This window comes from Penicillium vulpinum, assembly GCF_028829585.1.
Source record: "Penicillium vulpinum strain IBT 29486 chromosome Unknown utg000004l_segment0_segment0, whole genome shotgun sequence".
NCBI lineage: Eukaryota > Fungi > Ascomycota > Eurotiomycetes > Eurotiales > Aspergillaceae > Penicillium > Penicillium vulpinum.
In genome coordinates, this window is record NW_026643244.1 from 3,626,675 (window position 1) to 3,645,840 (window position 19,166).

Here is a 19,166-nt window from a genome sequence, read left to right on the forward strand (position 1 = left end):
GGATGGATGAATTTTGTACTGACTAATCATGCTTGTGGCGAGCCCACCTGGTCCCTCAGGTAAATCCGAGGTCTCACTTCCCTGTCAACTTCTCCAGCCAACTACTCCACCCACTTTGATAGCTAGCCAATTCATACAATCCCTTCCAAGCCTCAAAATTTGGCTGTGTCTCCACTGTGAATCCATACTTTTGAATATCCAATTGATCCCACCCCTTCGGTTGCTCAATATAATCTCCATTTGTACTACCTTCCAGTTCACATGTCCGTTTAGCCCCCGCATCTCGAAGGATCCGGATGACTTCTGGAAATGACCTGTACGATTCAGCCGCACGTGCTGGTGGACCCTGGGTCACATCGTAGACGAGGTTCTGCTCCAGTGCTTTGGTGCGTGCCGCACCAAGTTTGTAAGATGCCAGTCCCTGTATGTATGCGCGCCGGCCGAGCTCAGCGGAGTGGAGGGCTCGATCTAGAGGTGTGCATGTTGAGAACTTCGTTTTGATGGGCTTATTGATGTGGCAAGTCAGACCAAGAGAGAGGAGGAGCTTTAGTGTTAGCGGTTTTCCCTTTTCTGCGGCGGCGAAGAGGGGTTCGTTGCTGTTGGGATTATGGAGATAGTGGTTTGTGTAGGCCTTTTGAATGTCAGGGCTAAGATGGAGGAGAATATCCCGGATGAGGTCGTGACTGTCTTGGTCATTGAGAACCTTATTATTGGCAATTATATAGAAGATGTCTCGCTCTCGGCTGTTGAGAACGAGGGGATCGGCGCCTTTCTTGAGCAAGAAGCGGCAGCGTCGTGCGGGGTCGAGGTCTGTATCCAGAGCTATCGCTAGTGGGGACTCGCCCTGACCGGTCTTTGCGTTGATGTCTGCTGGAGGAGAATGGGCGAGGAAAATCTCGCATGCAGCCTCGAATTCGTCCTCCGGGTGATAAATGGTTGTTAAATCATGGAGTGGAGTAGCCTTCGACCAGTTACGGACGTCAAGGTTCGGCATAGCCTTGACTATCTTTTTCAATGTCGGTAGATATGAATCGGTATAATCCAGACGTGGTCCAACGATAGAGACCCATGAATGCAGAACTGCATCTCCCGCAGTCAGGATGGATTCCTCCAAATCAGCTCCAGCGTCCAACAATGCACATATAGTACCCCCATCCCAGCAACCTCGATCGGCCGCCGCTGCAATGGGAGTCAGGGCAGGTCTATTCCTATTCTTGGCGTTGATGTCTGCACCAGCCTTGACCAAAATCTTGACCAAGTCAGCGGTCTGCTCCAAATGATGCTCCCAAGTCCCATGGCGGATCCAGTAATGCCAGTGATAGCGCAAATAGCCATGTCGGTCAGGGAAGTACTCGGTCATTCCGTGCAAGTTATTTCGTCCCCTCGAGTCGAGCAAAGTGCCGTCCGCACCATGAGATGTCAGATATCTGGCTATGGTAGGCTCACCAAAGAACGCTGCCAACGCAAGCGGAGTGGTTGATGCGTCTAAGCCATGATAGATTGCGTTGACATTGGCTCCGAGAGAAATGAGAGTCTCGATGGCTGTCATGTTGCGGAAGAAGCATGCCCAGTGAAGAGGCGATCCGTGTGGAAGTTCAAACGGACTGACTTGTCAGCTTGATGTTGGACACGGAGAAGAGAAACCTACTAATGAAGGATCTGGATCTTTTCTGCGAATCCACTGGTGTTTTCCTTGACAGGCTCCACCAGTGCATTGACATCTGCTCCTTTTTCAATCATCTGTTTCGCGATTTCACGAATTGAACCCTCGGGGATCATAAACAACCAATGCAGAGGAGTGATCTTCTGCCGAGTTCTGCAGGACGCACTCGCACCATGGTCAAGCAGGGCTTTGATCACTTGCGTATGTCCCGCCTGAAACGCCTTATATAGCGGCGTCTCGGCGTTGTCATTCTCCACGTCCACTGCTATCTTTGCATCATCCATAAGACCCTGCAATGCATCAACAGCCCCGAAAGCAGCAGTAGCATGCAATATCGTATTCCGTTTACGGTCGACAAGGTTGCCGTTTTTCTTCTTCCACTCCAGTGCCTTTTCCCTGTTCATTGCCGCCTTAACATTACTTTTCCCCAGGAATGGGTCTGGACAGAACCCTCCATGACTTCTAAACCGTTCCTTCGCCTCTTCCACTTTCTTCCCCAGTTGACCAGGTTTCGCAAAGAGGTATCCCTCAGCGACAGCCTGTAACATCCACTCTTCAAGCACTTCTTTACTAAATTCTGGCGTTTGACCATGCGCCTCCATAATTTGCGCATATACAGCCCTAGCCGGGGAGTGTCCCGCCCTCGCCGCATCACCCAAATACGTTAGCATGCGATCGAGATACGTCGGTTTTTCGCCGGTAATTGTCTGCGCTATGCCAAAAAGCACATCTCCCGCAAATGGTGGCGCATTTCCTCCTTTACTAAGCGTGTGTTGCGCCTCAAGCTCTTTTCTGATACTTTCATCGAGCCGGTACCAGAAGAGTGGGCCTTTGTTGTATATTGGATCAATGGCTCCTACATGAGTGGTTGCAGAGTTGGATTGAATTGAGGAAAACCTAGGGTTGTCAGCTATTCATCGATGTGAATGAAGAAATGATGGGAAATACCAGAAATTGTATTCCGGGGTGTCAATTTTAAGCAAGGTTGCATTTGGAAGTGGTCGGTCTCTAGGATCCTCGGATAGGAGTTTTAAAGTCGCCTTGCATAGCTCGTTGCGCATAGTATCAGAGGGTATAACTTTCGGGTTGAGCCACTTGGATATCTGATCTTTCACCCTGTCAGGTTTTGTGTTCAGAACCGGAATTTCACCACCGGTAAAGATAGACACCAACACCAGCCCGAAGCTGTACGAATCAAACTTAAACATCAATTCCGGTGAGAACCCTCCAAACCTCGAGACATCCCCATTCACCACCTCAGGCGCCAACCAAGCCGGCGTTCCTCGGTAATCACTCAGCGAAAACTTCCCCTCGGGCGTCTCCAAATCAACACAAACTCCAAAATCACTCAATTTAGCTTGAAAGGGCATATCCTTAGTCGGACCGACAAACACAAGCACATTATCTGGCTTAACATCTCCATGCACGATGTTGAGGTTATGCAGCCCTTCTAGCCCATTCGCTACACCTAGCGCAAGCTGATACATCACCCCCACCCCCCTCTTCTCAGAGGCTAGAAATTCCCCCAAAGTCGTCATTGCCTCTTCCATAAACAGCACGGGCACGGGCATGTTTGCAAATGGAAAATCGAACCCCCATGCCACGAGACTGGTGATGTTTGGATGCGCACGGATGACAGGGTTGCAAAGCGACAGTACCTCTAGTACTACTGTTCTTAACTGTAGGCGATAGTCTATGCTCGCTGAAAAGCGCTGGTCCGTATTTGAAAGTGGGACATTAACACGTTTGACAACCTCTCTTTCGAAGATAGGGTCCTTGAATACGGTGAATTGGGTACCAGAGCCGATCTTAGTGGCTCGGGTGGAGAGATTGGCAGGCCTGATGAGACGAGGGCCATGGATACCAGTCTGAGACAGGATCGCGGTGAATTGAGAAAGAGTGCTGAGTATTGGAGCAGAGCCATTTCGAGTTGCCGTAATGGCTGACTCTAAAGGGTCAACGTCAGTCCATGATGAATCAGAGGGAGAGAGGTTAAGGCTGTCGAGATCAAATTCTTCGAGGTCGCTAGAGTTGGACCAGGCTTGCAAAGTAGGAGATAGATCATCCCCATCTAGAGAATAGTAGTTATCATCAAGTGAGTTGAGAATATCATCATAGTCATCTGTCATTTTTGTAGTAAAATAAAAAAGAGGTAAATGAGATGTATGTGGGGAGGACAATACGAGGTGGGATAGATAATTCATCTAAATAAGCCTGGGCAACTTATCTAGGAACAGCTTAGTGCTGACTTCTACTAATTCTCAGCCCCTCCATCTCAGTTTCCCACTTCATGTCTGTTTGATTTCAAAAATAAAAATAAAAATGGACTTCTATGGCACGGCAGTGACTGCCATCACCCAGCTCTATCAAGTCACGGTCTTCATTCAAGGCGTCGTCTCTGACGTTAAGGCCTTTGACGATGACCGGGCTGAGATTCGACTCAAGCTGGATCTCCAGATAGCCACTCTTCTCTTTTTCAAACGGATTTTTGTCCACCCAGAACATGGACTGATGGTCCCAGGAAAGGTGGAGCCTTTCATTGCCCAGACGGCGGAAAGGTTGCTGGTGCAGATGAAAAAAACACTGTCTGAATATGAGGTTGTGGCGATCAAGTATGGCCTCGTGGACGATGAGTACATTATCGAGCCCGAAAAGCCCAAGGCGCAAGAGTCATTGATGGAGCGGGCAAAGAGTAAAGTCAAATCTCTAAAGCACAAGGGGTATGACTGGTCACTCTTTGACAAGAAGAAGCTGTATCAAATCCTGGAGGCGTATACCAAGTGGTCTGAAGATCTGCGGAATCTCATGCAGCACATGTCACAGGAGATGCTAGCAAAACTGGCCGAAAACAATCATCAAGGAATGAAAGACAGTGGTCTGGAATCGGTCATGAATCGACGTATACTGGCCAACGCCGTGGCACCGGCTGACTACCCGGGTTTAACTGGTACTGTCACCGAAGAAGGAAAACCAATGGGGGGATTCCAGCTGGGAAAATGGTCTTCGGGTGCCAAAGAAACACAAGTGATTGTCGAGTATCACGAGTACGAAGGCGAGCTCAAGCACGATGATTTAGAGCCAGACGAAGTACAAGAGCTCAAACAACCCATTCGCAACCTGGCTTGGCTGCTTCAAAGCACCACCTTCGTCGGAAAATCACCCGACTCCCTTGATCAGCCCAAGATTTATGCGCTAGAATGCCTTGGATTCATCGATCAACCCGTCCAGGAACGCAGCGTGTTTCTCTATAAACTCCCCACATCCAATACAACAGCCAGCCCATCGCTAACAACCCTACACGCATTTATCAATGCAATTGACAGCGCAAACAAACGACCACTTAAAAAACCCACCCTTAATGATCGTTTCAGCATAGCACACAGTCTTGCTCTGACGCTCTCCAATGTTCATGGCTCATCATGGGTCCACAAAAACATCTGGAGTAGGGGTATCCTTCTGTTCGTCGAGACACCCGAAGAAGTCAGCGCTTCAGGTCTCTATGAGCACCGCCTTTCTCTGCCTAACCCTAAAAACAAGATTGTCTCCTTCCTAGGTGACTGGGGCTATGCACGATCTGTACAACAAGGCACAGACATGCGCTCCGATTTTGAAGTCGAGCCTAATTTCTACCGCCATCCAAATCGGCAGGGTCGCCCAACACAGCAGTTTACCCCCCTGCATGATATATATGCACTGGGTGTGGTGCTTCTTGAAATCGGGCTGTGGGTTACACTATCAAGGTTGATGGAGTCGAAAATCCGGGAGGCGGAGAATAGTGGCCGGCTACCGAGGCCGAAGAAGGTGGTTGAGGATTTGATGGGATTGGCAGCGCAGGGGCTGCCGAAAGAAATGGGGGCAGGATATATGCGAGCTGTGCTTTGCTGCCTAAAGGGTGATTTCAGGAAGACAGAAGGAATGGGTTTGGCGGTGGATTTCCAGGAGAAGGTAGTGGATGTTCTAAAGGCTGGTATTGAATTATAGATACTAGTTATGGCCCGCAGGCACCATGGCATTACATATAACCTTGTTTGGTTTACTTGTCTTGCCGTAAACAAGACAAAAACCTATTATTGTCGGGTTATTCATTCAAATTATAAACAAGAAACAAGAAGCATGACTATCGTTGGGCATAGCTATAAGTAGTTGCCCTTCGTAAAACGTGTGTTATAATCCGCAGCCTTCTTGACCATTTCCCGGCGCTGCGCGTTGGATATCTTCGAAGCAACCGCCATATCCTTCTCTCGATCAAATGCGCGCGCACTTGGATCATCTTCTTCTTCTTTCTTAGCCTGAACTGGGCTTTCCAGGCGAGTACTCTTCCCAGCCATGTCCTACAACAAGAACCCTTATGTTAGAACAAAACAACCAACATGGAGGAAATAAAATAAAAAGTGGAATATGCCAAATCTTACCTTGTACTTTTTGATTTGTTCCTCTATCTTCTTTGTGTTTGGAGCAACTTTGTGGTCCGCAGCCTGATTTGTTGAAGCACAAACGCCCATAACCGCATCCTGTAGTCGCCTCATTCGCTCCTCTGGAGTCTCAACCCACGAAGAATCCATGCTCTTAGGTGCCGTGGCTGATTTGCCTGTATTGAACTTGCGATTTCGTAGTTGTGTGGGGTCAACCTTGGAAGCCCAGTCGGTATTAGAAGGTGGTTGCAGCATCCATTGATCGCGCTGGCTTTCCGGTTCCACCGATTTGGCTGTATTAGAAACCGTAGGCTCTGCATTCACAGGGACTTTCACTGGACCGGACGGAGGCAGGCTTGGACCGAAATCATCGTCATCGTCATCGTCGTCGTCGTCACTGCCACTCTCACTGTTTGTCCCACTGTTCGTCGCGTCGACCTGAGGCGGAGGGAGAGAAGGTCCGATTACCTTCCGCTGTTTCGAAACCGATCCGGCCTGGGAATCACCTGTACTCTCGTCAAATTTCCGCTTATCTTTGGAATCCATTGTTGAAGTATTGAACTAGAGCAAAGGAAAAAGAAGAAAGAGGATGGATAAATGGCGACTCTATCTTATCGGGGATTTTTCTGACTTATCGCGTATGGTAATATATAACAGAGCTGATGTCATTATAAAGGTACGAGTACTTGCTCTTTCACTTTATTTTGTATTGGAAGCTATGTAGCTTTACCCTGGTAACTTACATGTAACATACAAATACCACGTACCTGTCCGCATGTGCAGACATCTAGATGCTCAAGGGCTCACCTAGGCACTTCCTCCCGACATCTTTTTAAGCTTAATGATTTTTTCAGCCAAACCCTTATACATTGTGACATAATTTCAGCTTCCCTTTCAAAGAAAAAGACAACTTATGTATTACATCGGATCATGCCATTTTCCTTACTCTAGTCATATCGAGACCGCTTTTTCGACCCCGCATGCTCGCATAAACAAATACCGATAAGACCAAAGGGTGTTTTAATCAACCTGAAACCTCTCCCAAAATTGGTTATTCCCTGCCAACCATCCTTGATATTGGATAGCATGGTTCAGAGCTGTCCTAAATCACAAGGATTAGACAATGGGCTACCCCCAGAAGCACCCGGGAGACTTAATATGCCCACAGAGGATGAAAGAGAGGTGGGCCGATCTACAGACAAACCTCAAGATCTGGTCACTCCCCACGAGTATCAACCAATTTCTTCGGATCAAAACCAGCCACCCGCGTCTGCACCTCCGCAAAGCCAAGTATCCCCGGCCCCTCGGAGATTCCTGGCTCAGCCAATCGAAACCATATCGCGAAGCTCCAATGTCAAGCAATCGGCTTTGAGCGGAGCAAAGCAATCCGATCTATCACAACCCGAAATACATTCGGAAGAGCCTGAAAATCGACCGACCAGAAGATTCCTACCTGAACCCATTGAAACAACCAAAGCTAGTAAGAGACGCTCTCGTTCCGCTTCTGAGATACATGGAGGGAATTCTGCATCTCAAAATAAGACATCGACGGCTCCAAGAAGGTTTAAACCCGACCTAATAGAAACCGATACCCGCTCGGTCCGAAAAGGAGAACCCCGGTTTCCCCAACGGCACAATGCCGTAGGATCCTCAGCGCCTCATACCTCCATTAGTTCAGACAAGAGATCGTGGCCAGATCCAAACCACCATGTTTACGCCTATCTGCAATCTGAGTCTCACTTTTCGTATTCGAATCTTCTGCGCCGACAGCAAGCCCGCAGACACTCGTTCCGAGTTCCGGATCTCCCATCAATACCCTCTGACAGCAGTGAAGACTCGGATGACTCCAGGCCGCATTCAGCGTCTACTTCGCCACCTGGGCCTTCCAATAAAGCGACACAAGATTTATACGCGAGTATTCTACCCCGTCAAAGCTCCGACGGGAAGATCTCAGAATTTCTGCTCTCTCTTGCCGCTCGATCCGCAGAGAAGCAGTTGGCGGAGCAAGCGTTGGCTGCCTTTCCCAACGAGCAAGTGCACGAAACTGTTGATCATTTCACCATCGATAAAGATGATGGAGATTCAGACGATGGTCATGTGTCCAATATGAAGTATGATCATGTCAAGTCTCGACGACAATCTTCGGCAGATTTATCCTGGGAACTTGAATATATGCGTCACCACAAGGAGGAGGCTGAAATGAGGATCCGCGCTATGGTTACATCTGGACAAAATAGCTCTTCACCAGAGCGCAAGAAGAATGACCATAGCCCGCCCATGCTTGGCCTTGATATTGTGCTCCCTCGAAGCGCCTCACCCGAGGGAACAATATTTGAGCACCTTAGCAATGATGCAGGCTCTCATAACGTACAGGATCTTTGTGCTAGCTGTGGTGGCTTATGGTACGCAGCGCCTCCCCGAGATGATGGAAAGGGCGCCGGTCTTTGGATGGGCACTTGTTGCAAGGACGAGAACCAAGAGCGGCAAATATACGGCCTCATGCCTGGAATCGTTACCCCCATGCCTCATGTCGATGAATCTGGCGTTAGCAAGGGACTCAGCCCATCTCCTTCACATATAAATCTGGATCGTCTCGCGGCCTCGCCCGGAAGCCATACTTCCCTGAAGCCCGCGAGCCCTAATCTCCAGAAAGCCATCGAGTCCGAATTCCATGATGAATTCGTGACTCAAATTTATAATTACTTGTCTTTGGGTTACCCGTGTCTGGCCCGTTATTATGACTACGAACTTAGCCGGATTTCGGGCATCCCCATCGAGGATCTTCGTCGGGACGATTTGCAGACGGATGCTAGAGGCTACGTTGTAGCCCCCGAGAATGACGATTTTGTGGATGCATGCACACGATGGAAAGCTCTCCGTCTATATATCAAGGAATGGGCGAGACAGGAGCCTGGTATGGCTGAAGAAGATACCAATATTGAAGGCTGGGGACTGCCGGAACGAAGAGGCAGCTGGGCCATTTGACGAAGTTTGGAATTTGATTTGTATGTTATGATTAGAAAGCGTGCATTGATGTCTAATTGATTTAAACGGCTTGACGGGTACATATTGTATCCACGCAACTGTGGCGTTTCATAAAGCTCGGGATTGTACATGTGCAGCATGTCCATTGTACTCTACTACGAGGATACCATGGTATCGGAAGGTGGTCGCTTTGATTCTTAACTCGATTGAGAGAGGAGCCAATCTCCATTAAAATTGCTACAAAATGTTGATTTCGCCCCCCCTCGTTTGTGATATAATTCACCAAAACCCGCTCACATCGTAATTCTATTGCATGGTTCCCTTTCGGGCCCTCTCATGAACGATGCCGGGGAAAATCTTCTGCTCTGGCAGAGCGTCTGCTCCCCCAACTCCTGTTCCAAGGGCAGGGTTACTACTACCGGGAGACGGGAACTCTACCGTTCCAATGCGAGGGGATCGAGCTAGGTATGCCGATGGAGTCGATGGAGAGGCAGGTATCTGGTTTGTACCATGGGCCTCACCGAGTGAGGCATCTGTAGTATGAGCTGCACTTGAACGTCGTCGCTCAGATTGTGACTCGAGGCTAGGTTTGTGGTGATCTAAGGATGGGTGGTTTCGAAATTAGTTTGCTGCAGAATGGGTTATCATTCCTTCGGGAGATATTTACCATTGTTTGAGGATACCGCTTCCCCTGATGGGCCTGAAGATAGGCTCTTCTGCCCTCCAGTTCCATTGCCCTCGGAGTATCGCTCAATCCTGATGAAATAACGTATGGTTAGCCCTCAATTTCCCTGACGTGAGCTATACTGTGCAACTTACAAAGACAATTCTCCAAGCAAAGTCTCATCTCGGAATGCCTCACGAATATCTGGTACATTGCTCTTTGCAACATTATTACCAGCGACTCCAGGTGTGGAACAATCTGAGCCCAGCCATCTTTGTTTAAGGGAGAGCTCAAATCCGCTTTGGTCAACTGAGTGTTTGGCGAGCTCGCACATGTCGACTGCGCTGAATTTGTAGATCTGCGCTGCGACTGAGTATTCCTCGATGAGAGGCTCCTTTGTGAATGCAAACTGCAATGGATCATCGGTGGACAAAGACACATTGAGTCCTCGCTTGAAGAATGTAGCGCAGGGGTTCTTGTCGTATGTGAGGAACAAAGCATTGTTACTGAGTGGCGACATGGCAATGCCAATCTGATCCAGATAGTAAAGGTACTGCAGGAGGGGCACCTTGCGCAGTAAGATACCATGACTGATGCTATGGCAGCAGAGGAAGCCAACAGCCAGGTGATCCGGGTCGCCTGCTTCTCCACAATGAGGGCGCAGAACAAACGTGTTGAATCCTCGGCGTTTCCGCCAGTTGTTGAGGGAAGCGATGTTGGCGAACATGAAGTATAACCAGTAAGTGTAAGGTGGATTCTGCTTCGTGTTCCACTCCCGGGGGATGGGATACTTCTTGTACAACCGGCGTTCAGGCTTGCTTTCGTCATCCACACTGTCGAATCCAATCACTCGCTGGAGGAAGATATGGAGTTTGGGATGACTAGAAGGATCTTTGGTCACTTCAAACAACGGCTGGAAGACATTGGTGATAACTTGTTCATAGTTCTCCATCATGCCGCTTGATTTGTAGATATCATAGAGACGAGGTACCTGAATGAGCCAGCGAACATTAGGCGAAAACAACTTGTTGTCCACCACCCAGGCTGCAAGCTTGTCCCATTCCTGAAGGGAACGACCGTAGATCGAGATTCGCCATTCTACCATTTGGTATTTGCTAGATTCCAGATCGGAGATCACTTCCTTTGTAATTTCTGCGAGGTAGCGACCTTGGATGTAATTGTCTGTTTTGAGGAAAATTTCACGCAGTCGGGATTCTCCGACCGGATTATACTTCAAATTGAATTTGTCGAATCGATGGAAAGAGTCGGTGTGTGCCTACAAAGTCCGAGTCAGTAACGGTAATACATGTGGCTTTTAAGAGTGAGTGTATGGGGAAGGATGACCAAACTCTGGTGCATCTAGACTCTGCATCTTCCTTCATCGTCTGTTGATTCCGAGAAGAAAAAAAAACTCAAGACAGGGAATGTGATAAAAGACTTACGTGCATATCCAAAGTATCAATGCTCAGGTCATAAGCAGTCAAGTTGATACTTTCAAAGACCTCTCTCAAGGTTAGATGCTTTCCGTCTCGGAAGAGGACAACTTCGTCCGGAGACTTTCTCATCTTGCTCTTGATGAAGCGAAGAAGATGTTTCTGGTTCATGCATGCTGAATGATGAACGTGAGTATCTACTTTACGCACGTTGTAGAAATCTCTATGAGGGACCTTCTTGCTGTCGGCGATTTCCTGGTATTCATTGAGCAGCGTATACAGTTGGAATTTGCCCTCCAAGTACGACAGCCGCTTGAACGCAAAGCTCTTAGCAGGTCCATCGGTTGACACATCCACGACGGCATCCAAATCCATATAGAAATCGCGCAACGAGGGAATTTGGACAATGGGTGTCTGCTGGTCAGCAGCGGCCTCGGAATCGAAGACCTGATATACGCTGTTGCCATCAAGCCTATATGTCCAGGGTGATTCTTTGGGTAGAGGCATCAATTCCTCCATGTCAAAATCTTCCCCAATGTTTTGGCCCATTTTCCGCTTCTTCCCTGTAAGGTCGGATGGGCCACCAACATTTCCGGGTTGATATTCTTTGCCATCATCCCACGCAGGTTCCGGAGGCGGAGGGTAGATCTCCCAGTCTGCTTGGTTCTTAGGATCATCTCCGGGTCCCTGCAAAGAAAGTTCCATATACTGGGATCGTCGATCAAGTAGTTTCTTGATTTTGCAGTAAATAGCGTTCAGCTCAGACGTCACAGCATCATTGCTAGACGAAAATCCACTGGCAACCTGAGGGCCTCCGATCCCCACATGGGCGCTGTGAAGACTTTCTGTCGCTGAGTATGGCGCCTGCCCATGGACAGCGCTTAGAAGCGCCGCCTGGTTTCGGGCAGAATGGTCCGCCTCGTCTGGGTCATCTTCGATGTAATGAGACGCAGAGGGTTTGGGCTCACTGGCGGATTGCAGGCGGATTGTCGAAGGTTCGGGTTCAAAGACCATAGATCCCTCGCGAGAGACCTTGCCTTGAGTATTCATCGGATCCGGGAGTTTGGCCAATGGTTCTTCGGGGTGCGATTCGACTGCTGATCGGGCTGGAACCACTGGACTCGAAGGCAGGGTGGTATCGTTTCGTGCGGCTAGCTGATGATGTTGATAGAAGAGTCTTGCCTCAGCGTGACTCATGGACTTCTCATAGGCGTAGTCATAAGTGGCAGTTTTTGGTTGTTGATCTCTAGGCAAAATATCTTCTGCAGGTTGATCTAGCGCATCGGGGCTTTCATGAAGAGGAGAGTCCACGGGACCCGGGGATGAAGTGGCTGATTCATTGTTAGAAGAATCAGCGGACGCGTTGGCATTCCGACTGGAACTGAGATCGTGTTGAGGGGGTCCCATGACTAGTCTCTTCCCCCCCTTGCTATATCTGAGTTATATAGCTGACAAGACAAATTGGGAGTCAATGTGTACAGGAATGAGACTATTGCATAAATCGAGGGTTTCACACAAAGGCTAACAATGTTGAGTTTGAAAATGAAGATTAAGAACGAAAGTAAAGAATTGAATTAGAAGATATCAAATCAGAATCGAGGAGAAAAGAAAAAAAAGAGAAAAGAAAACTCTTCCCCAAAGCTCAAAAGCTCCCCTCTATCTTTCGGTGAGAGATGGGGGGAAGTTCCAGGCCCGGAGAATCTGTAAATTACATACATATAAATACACCACATCTCCAACTATACATCTGTCACTATTTGCATATATTTGTCTATATTTGGAGGAGAATGGACTTATATATAGTGATAATTTTGATTTTTTATGAGATTATTGGATAGGTGAATTTGATTTAAATCCTCCAATAACTCACTTCAAATCCTTCTAAAGCTATAATAAGTGAAGAACTATGATGTATTCGCTTTACGATGTATCGTATTACGACATCTTTCCCCTAATTAGCCTCTCTCCGATGTCCTCTCCGATGTCCTCTCTCTCTCTCCACCTTTAGGCTTCATCGATTTCCTTGATCTTTCTCAATATTTCTTTTTCAATCTGTACTTATCGTTCTTTTCCCCGGCGATATATTCATCTTGAAAGCATTCATCCACCCCTCCTATTTCTTTTGTTCGGTCAGTGTTTACATTAGAGTCCACCTACGTCAACTCCATCTTCTCCTATCTACCCCCCAACTTGTCGCACCACACAACCAAGAGCTTTGACTACTTTCTGCTGACACTGCATGAGACACAGATATTGTACTAAAAAAAAGCAAGCATCCCTCCCACGTGGACACATCCAAAACCTTGACAAGCTTCCCCTTCCCTCTCCCCCCGCCTATCCGCCGGAAGTCATGGCTTCTCTCAATCTCTCGTCCAATGGCCCCTCGATATCGAAAAGTTATCAGACAGTGGTGAATGCACCACCCCCTTCTGGGGATAAAGCTTCTCCCACTTATGGTCAATGGGCCGTCTATTCGGTTTCTACCCCGCTCGTCAGTGCCTTCCAGCAAGACGGAGGTAAGGAAAGTGTCCTTAAGGTCCAGAGCACCGGAGGTTAGTGATCCTTTTCCTGACCAACCCCATCATCTCACATTAACAAATTGTACTGTCAGACGGTGAATTGGCCGATCTCATCGACGAATTTTCCGAAGGACGGGTGCAGTTCGCCTATGTGAAGGTGACAGATTCCAACACCGGTCTTCCCAAGAATGTCCTCATTGGCTGGTGTGGAGAAGGTGTACCGGAACGAACAAAGGGTTACTTTACCAGCCACCTGGCTACAGTTGCCAAGTTCCTTCATGTGAGGAGGTTCCTTTCCATGACGCAACTCCTGCGGTGTAACTGACTGAGCTGGATAGGGATACCATGTGCAGATCACAGCACGAGCGGATGGGGATCTAACCCCCGAGGGAATCGTCCAGCGGGTAGCAGATTCCTCTGGCGCCAAGTATTCAGTAGGCGAGACTCCTGCCCCCGCCGCAGCCCCCCGGCCTGCCGTGGCTAGCAAGCCTGCTTTCACACCGACTCGATCTGGTGGTCTTACCCCCAGCCCGGCTGCCCGCGTACAGCCTACGCCTTCACGGGCTAGCTTGAATGATGATGGATGGGGTGCAGATGCCCCTCCCGTGACTCGTACCCAATTGGAAAAGGTACAATCGGCTTACCAGCCCACTAGAGTGAACCTACAAGAACTCAAGGCAAACCCCACAGCGAGTCGCCAATCTGCCGCTACTGCTTCCGATGCTCCTAGCGACGTGGTGAAAGGTGGTTACCAGCCAGTGGGTAAGGTCGATATTGCTGCGATTCGGAAGCAAGCTGCCTCATCCGGTCAGCTGAAAGATGAGCGCCCAGCAATTATCAAGGGTTCTTATGAGCCCGTTGGCAAAGTTGACATCGCCGCTATTCGAGCTAGAGCACAAAAGCCAGAAGGCAGTGATAACATCCCATCGAGCGCCGCAGTCAACCAACCCCAAACAACCTTGCCCGAGCGACCCGCGCCCTCCAATGCCTCGGAGCGCTTGACGAGCCTACCCAAGCCAAGGGTTGCCAACAAGTTTGGCTCTAGCCCCTCCTTCCCAGGAACAAAGCCACCTCTCCCAACTGGTCTTGGGCCTAAGCCAACCTCGAGCGTGCAGATTGGAGCTGCGAGCCGAACTTTTGCCGATGAGGGAGGCAAGACACCTGCTCAAATTTGGGCAGAGCGCAAGGCCAAGGAGCGTGGAATGGCTCCGTCGTCTGTAAGCACTGAGCCTACCCCTACCGCTACTCCGATTCAAAGCCAAGCTAGTGGCCAGAGCGAGTGGAAGAGCTCCTATGCAGGCAAGTCCTGGGCTCCTGTTCAAACTGCACAGGAGAAATCATATGTTCCTGAGCAGCCGGTTGATGCCAAGGCCAATGATCACCAAGAGGAGGAATCACAACCTCATGTGAGTGATATTCGTGACCAATTCGCCGCTCATGACACGCCCGCGGCCGCACCACTTGCTCCTCCTGCTCCCCCCCGTTCCGCAGGCCAGTCGCCCTGTTCCTGTACCAGGGCTGTCCTCTGCGCCCGTCGAGTCCGAGCCAGAGCATGATGCCCAGCAGATTCTTCCTACTCCTCCACCGCAGCCTCCTCGCTCCCCGACACCTCCCACTCCGGAGCGTGAGAGCTCGCCGATCCGGATTGCCATGCCAGTTGGCCAAAGCGCTGCCGACAGCATTGCGGATGTACACGAGGAACAGCAATCTCCTCCCCCTGCTATGCCTGTTCGAAGCCTCCAAGAGGTCGTTCCAGATGAAAATGATATTGAGGATGACTCTCATGACATTGGCCGTGCTGCAGCTGCAGCCACCGCTCCCCAGCAGCCTCAGCAACCTGAGCAGCCCGAGAAGACCCAAGACGGACCCCGAGCTCTAGTTCAGTATGACTATGAGAAGGCAGAGGACAATGAGATTGAATTGCGAGAGGGAGAGTATGTGGATGACATTGAAATGGTGGACCAGGATTGGTGGGTGGGTTCCAATACTCGAGGTGAGCGTGGTCTCTTCCCGGCCAACTATGTGGAGATTGTGGAAGACAAAGAACTTGCGTCACACGCACCGGCCGGTTCCCACCACCATGAAGAGCCAGAGCAAGAGCCAGAGCCAGAACCTACCCCTGCCCCCGTCCCGGTTGCACCCACTCCTGCTGCTGCCGCTGCACCCTCGGCAGCTACTCCCAGCTCCAAGCGCGTCACGGCCACAGCTTTGTATGATTACGAAGCCGCCGAGGATAACGAGATCGGTTTCCCCGAAGGTGCGAAGATTTCCAATGTGGTAAGTGGAACTATTACTATCTTTCTTGGCCTTTGTGTCATCGCTGTCTACATTGCTAACCCGGTTGTAGGAATTCCCGGATGATGACTGGTGGCTTGGTGAGTACAACGGCAAACAAGGTCTATTCCCTGCCAACTATGTTCAATTGGACCAGTGATTGGATCATACATAGATACTCCGCAGCTCCAGAAATGCGACAGGAGAAAATTCAAATTCTATCGATTAGCTAAGGTTTGACTATGTATCCTTGATTCTTTTGAGTATAAAATACCCAGTTCACTACCAATATCAATCCAAATCGAGTCAATAAAGCTCGTTCGAATGACTCTTTATCCTGTAGATAGATATCTTTCGCTTCTAGCTATCCTTTTATACTCTATAGTATGTGCATGTATGTATGTATTTTGAAGTCAACGAATCATCGACGTCATGGCCGGAGTATTCGATTATGTCAGCATCACGTGTGCCGAAAAAGTGGCCATAAACAACGTTCCCAAGGTTCCAAGGAGAGTTGCTCTAGGCCTACAGGGATCCAGGTGACCGTTTGCACGCGACTTAACTTTGCGCGCCTTACCTTGTTCTTCTCTTTCCTTAAACCCGAGCCCTTAACTCTTACCTGTGTGCGAGCCCGGCTCAAGCCTGCTTCGGTTCGACATCATGGCGTCGCTGGGCGAGGATCTGCTCGTGACGGTGAACAAGCTTCAGGACCTGGTCTTCAACACTATAGGAAATGATTCCTTGGATCTGCCCCAAATTGTGAGTCTGATCGGGTAGAGAGCTCTCTGAGTTTGAGAGGGAGTTGTCATTTCATGCCCGGTCAAGACTAATTCCCACCCTCTTAGGTTGTTGTTGGTTCCCAGTCATCCGGAAAATCTTCGGTCCTAGAGAATATAGTCGGAAGGGACTTTCTACCAAGAGGTAGCGGAATTGTCACCCGACGGCCCCTAATCCTGCAACTTATCAACGTGCCCAGCGAACGTGATGATAAGCCCGAGACCGATGAGATCCATATCCCACACACGCCTGCTAGTGTTGCCGGTCAACACGAATGGGCTGAATTCCACCACCTCCCGGGGCGCAAGTTTGATGACTTTGGACAAGTGAAGCAAGAGATCGAAGCGGAGACGGCAAGAATCGCAGGAAACAACAAGGGCATCAACAGACAACCAATCAATCTCAAGATCTTCTCGCCCCATGTGCTCAACCTCACACTTGTGGATCTGCCTGGACTGACGAAGGTACCCATCGGTGACCAACCCTCCGATATCGAGAAACAAACGCGTACCTTGATTTTGGAATATATCGCCAAACCGAACAGTATTATCCTTGCGGTCTCCCCGGCCAATGTCGATCTGGTCAATTCCGAGGCGCTGAAACTTGCTCGCCAGGTGGATGCCATGGGCCGGAGGACGATTGGTGTTTTGTCAAAGCTGGATCTCATGGACCATGGTACCAATGCGATGGACATCTTGTCTGGGCGTGTGTATCCCCTGAAGCTTGGATTTATCGGCGTTGTCAACCGGTCCCAGCAGGATATCCAGTCTGGAAAGGCGCTTTCCGATGCACTGCGGGCAGAGTCTGAGTTCTTCCGCCATCACCCAGCTTACCGGAATATGGCCAACCGTTGCGGTACGCACTTTTTGGCCAAGACTCTGAACACAACGCTGATGTCTCACATTCGCGACCGGCTTCCGGATATTAAGGCCCGGCTCAACACATTGATGGGTCAGACTCAACAAGAGTTGGCCAGCTATGGAAACAAGCAGTTCAGTGGCGAAGAACACCGGGGGTCATTGATTCTTCAGCAGATGACCAGATTTGCCGCCTCATTCATCTCATCTATCGACGGAACTTCATCGGAGATTTCTACCAAAGAGCTATGCGGTGGAGCAAGAATTTACTACATTTTCAATTCTGTTTTTGGAAACTCATTGGAAACGATTGACCCCACTCATAACCTGACTGTCTCTGACATCCGAACAGCAATCCGAAACTCAACAGGTCCTCGCCCCAGCCTGTTTGTCCCGGAGTTGGCCTTTGATTTGCTGGTCAAACCACAGATCAAACTCCTTGAATCCCCCAGTCAACGATGTGTGGAGCTGGTCTATGAGGAGCTTATCAAGATCTGCCATACGTGTGGCAATCAAGAACTCCTGCGTTTCCCTCGTCTGCAAGGGAAGCTGATTGAAGTTGTATCTGACCTTCTTCGTGAGCGCCTGGGTCCCTGCTCGACTTATGTAGAATCTTTGATCTCAATCCAAAGAGCTTACATCAACACCAATCACCCGAATTTCCTCGGCGCCGCAGCTGCCATGTCTTCAATCATGCAGAACAAGCAGGATGAAGAAAGAAAAGCCCTGCAAGCAGAGGAAAAACGAAAGCGTGACAAACGACGCCAAAAGGAATTGGGAGCCGCCCCCAATGGCAGCACGGGAGGCCCCGACGAAGAGGAATATGCTGACAAACAAAACCTCCCCATTCGAAGCCACTCCTCCAAAGGATCGCGGAGCATGTCCCCCCATGTTGGCCGTGAAAATGGCATTACTGCTACCCTGAATAGTTCTCAATCTAACCACGCCGCGTTTGGTGGCGGCGCCTCGAACACTGCCCGGGACTCATTCCTAAACTATTTCTTCGGGAAGGAAGGTACTCACAACATGGCCATGGCACCGGGCATGAACGCCCACCGACAAGGGCCACATGCTGGCGAGCCCAGCATTAGCCAGAGCATTCGGCGTGCCGAGGTTCGGGCTCCCATTATGCCGACTGAGGAGTACACTGCACCATCGGATTATGGCGGTGACGTATCTGTCTTCGTAAGTACCACTGCGCAGGCGTTTGTTAAGCTCTATATGAACACAACTGACTTCAACTCTTACAGCCTAATGAGAACACCGAACCTGCACTCACGGAACGTGAGATGCTGGAAACCGAGCTCATTCGCCGTCTCATCTCATCATACTTTAACATCGTCCGAGAGACCATTGCAGACCAGGTTCCCAAGGCTGTCATGCACCTCCTTGTCAACCACTGCAAGGACGTAGTACAGAACAGACTCGTGAGCGAACTTTATAAAGAAGACCTTTTCGGCGAGCTTCTCTACGAGGATGATGGCATCAAGGCCGAGAGAGAGAAGTGCGAGCGGCTATTGGAAACATACAAAGAAGCTGCCAAGATTGTGGGCGAGGTGTTATAGACGGTTCTCTTTTATTA

General features: G+C 49.5%; 7 protein-coding genes across 7 annotated transcripts; 4 read left to right on the plus strand and 3 right to left on the minus strand.

The window, feature by feature from the left end:
- Nucleotides 1-73: 73 nt before the first annotated feature.
- On the minus strand, nt 74-3,792 carry N7479_009866 (uncharacterized protein; the record flags this gene model as incomplete). Its single annotated transcript, XM_057257559.1, has 3 exons — nt 74-1,604; nt 1,649-2,560; nt 2,612-3,792. 3 exons carry the CDS (start codon nt 3,790-3,792, stop codon nt 74-76), a joined length of 3,624 nt encoding a protein of 1,207 aa, XP_057105017.1.
- A 193-nt stretch (nt 3,793-3,985) lies between these two features.
- N7479_009867 (uncharacterized protein) lies at nt 3,986-5,644 on the plus strand (the record flags this gene model as incomplete). The annotated part of the gene is made up of 1 exon (XM_057257560.1): nt 3,986-5,644. One exon carries the CDS (start codon nt 3,986-3,988, stop codon nt 5,642-5,644), a length of 1,659 nt encoding a protein of 552 aa, XP_057105018.1.
- A 152-nt stretch (nt 5,645-5,796) lies between these two features.
- Nucleotides 5,797-6,621, minus strand: N7479_009868 (GPALPP motifs-containing protein 1; the record flags this gene model as incomplete). The annotated part of the gene is made up of 2 exons (XM_057257561.1): nt 5,797-5,994; nt 6,076-6,621. 2 exons carry the CDS (start codon nt 6,619-6,621, stop codon nt 5,797-5,799), a joined length of 744 nt encoding a protein of 247 aa, XP_057105019.1.
- Nucleotides 6,622-7,233: 612 nt separating this feature from the next.
- N7479_009869 (uncharacterized protein) lies at nt 7,234-9,060 on the plus strand (the record flags this gene model as incomplete). The annotated part of the gene is made up of 1 exon (XM_057257562.1): nt 7,234-9,060. One exon carries the CDS (start codon nt 7,234-7,236, stop codon nt 9,058-9,060), a length of 1,827 nt encoding a protein of 608 aa, XP_057105020.1.
- A 306-nt stretch (nt 9,061-9,366) lies between these two features.
- Nucleotides 9,367-12,564, minus strand: N7479_009870 (uncharacterized protein; the record flags this gene model as incomplete). Its single annotated transcript, XM_057257563.1, has 4 exons — nt 9,367-9,659; nt 9,728-9,816; nt 9,880-11,000; nt 11,167-12,564. The coding sequence occupies 4 exons, from the start codon at nt 12,562-12,564 to the stop codon at nt 9,367-9,369; spliced, it is 2,901 nt and encodes a 966-aa protein (XP_057105021.1).
- Nucleotides 12,565-13,507: 943 nt separating this feature from the next.
- Nucleotides 13,508-16,110, plus strand: N7479_009871 (putative actin binding protein; the record flags this gene model as incomplete). Its single annotated transcript, XM_057257564.1, has 5 exons — nt 13,508-13,709; nt 13,769-13,956; nt 14,015-15,082; nt 15,168-15,953; nt 16,024-16,110. 5 exons carry the CDS (start codon nt 13,508-13,510, stop codon nt 16,108-16,110), a joined length of 2,331 nt encoding a protein of 776 aa, XP_057105022.1.
- A 500-nt stretch (nt 16,111-16,610) lies between these two features.
- Nucleotides 16,611-19,149, plus strand: N7479_009872 (dynamin-related GTPase DNM1; the record flags this gene model as incomplete). The annotated part of the gene is made up of 3 exons (XM_057257565.1): nt 16,611-16,709; nt 16,796-18,769; nt 18,835-19,149. 3 exons carry the CDS (start codon nt 16,611-16,613, stop codon nt 19,147-19,149), a joined length of 2,388 nt encoding a protein of 795 aa, XP_057105023.1.
- Nucleotides 19,150-19,166: the final 17 nt, after the last annotated feature.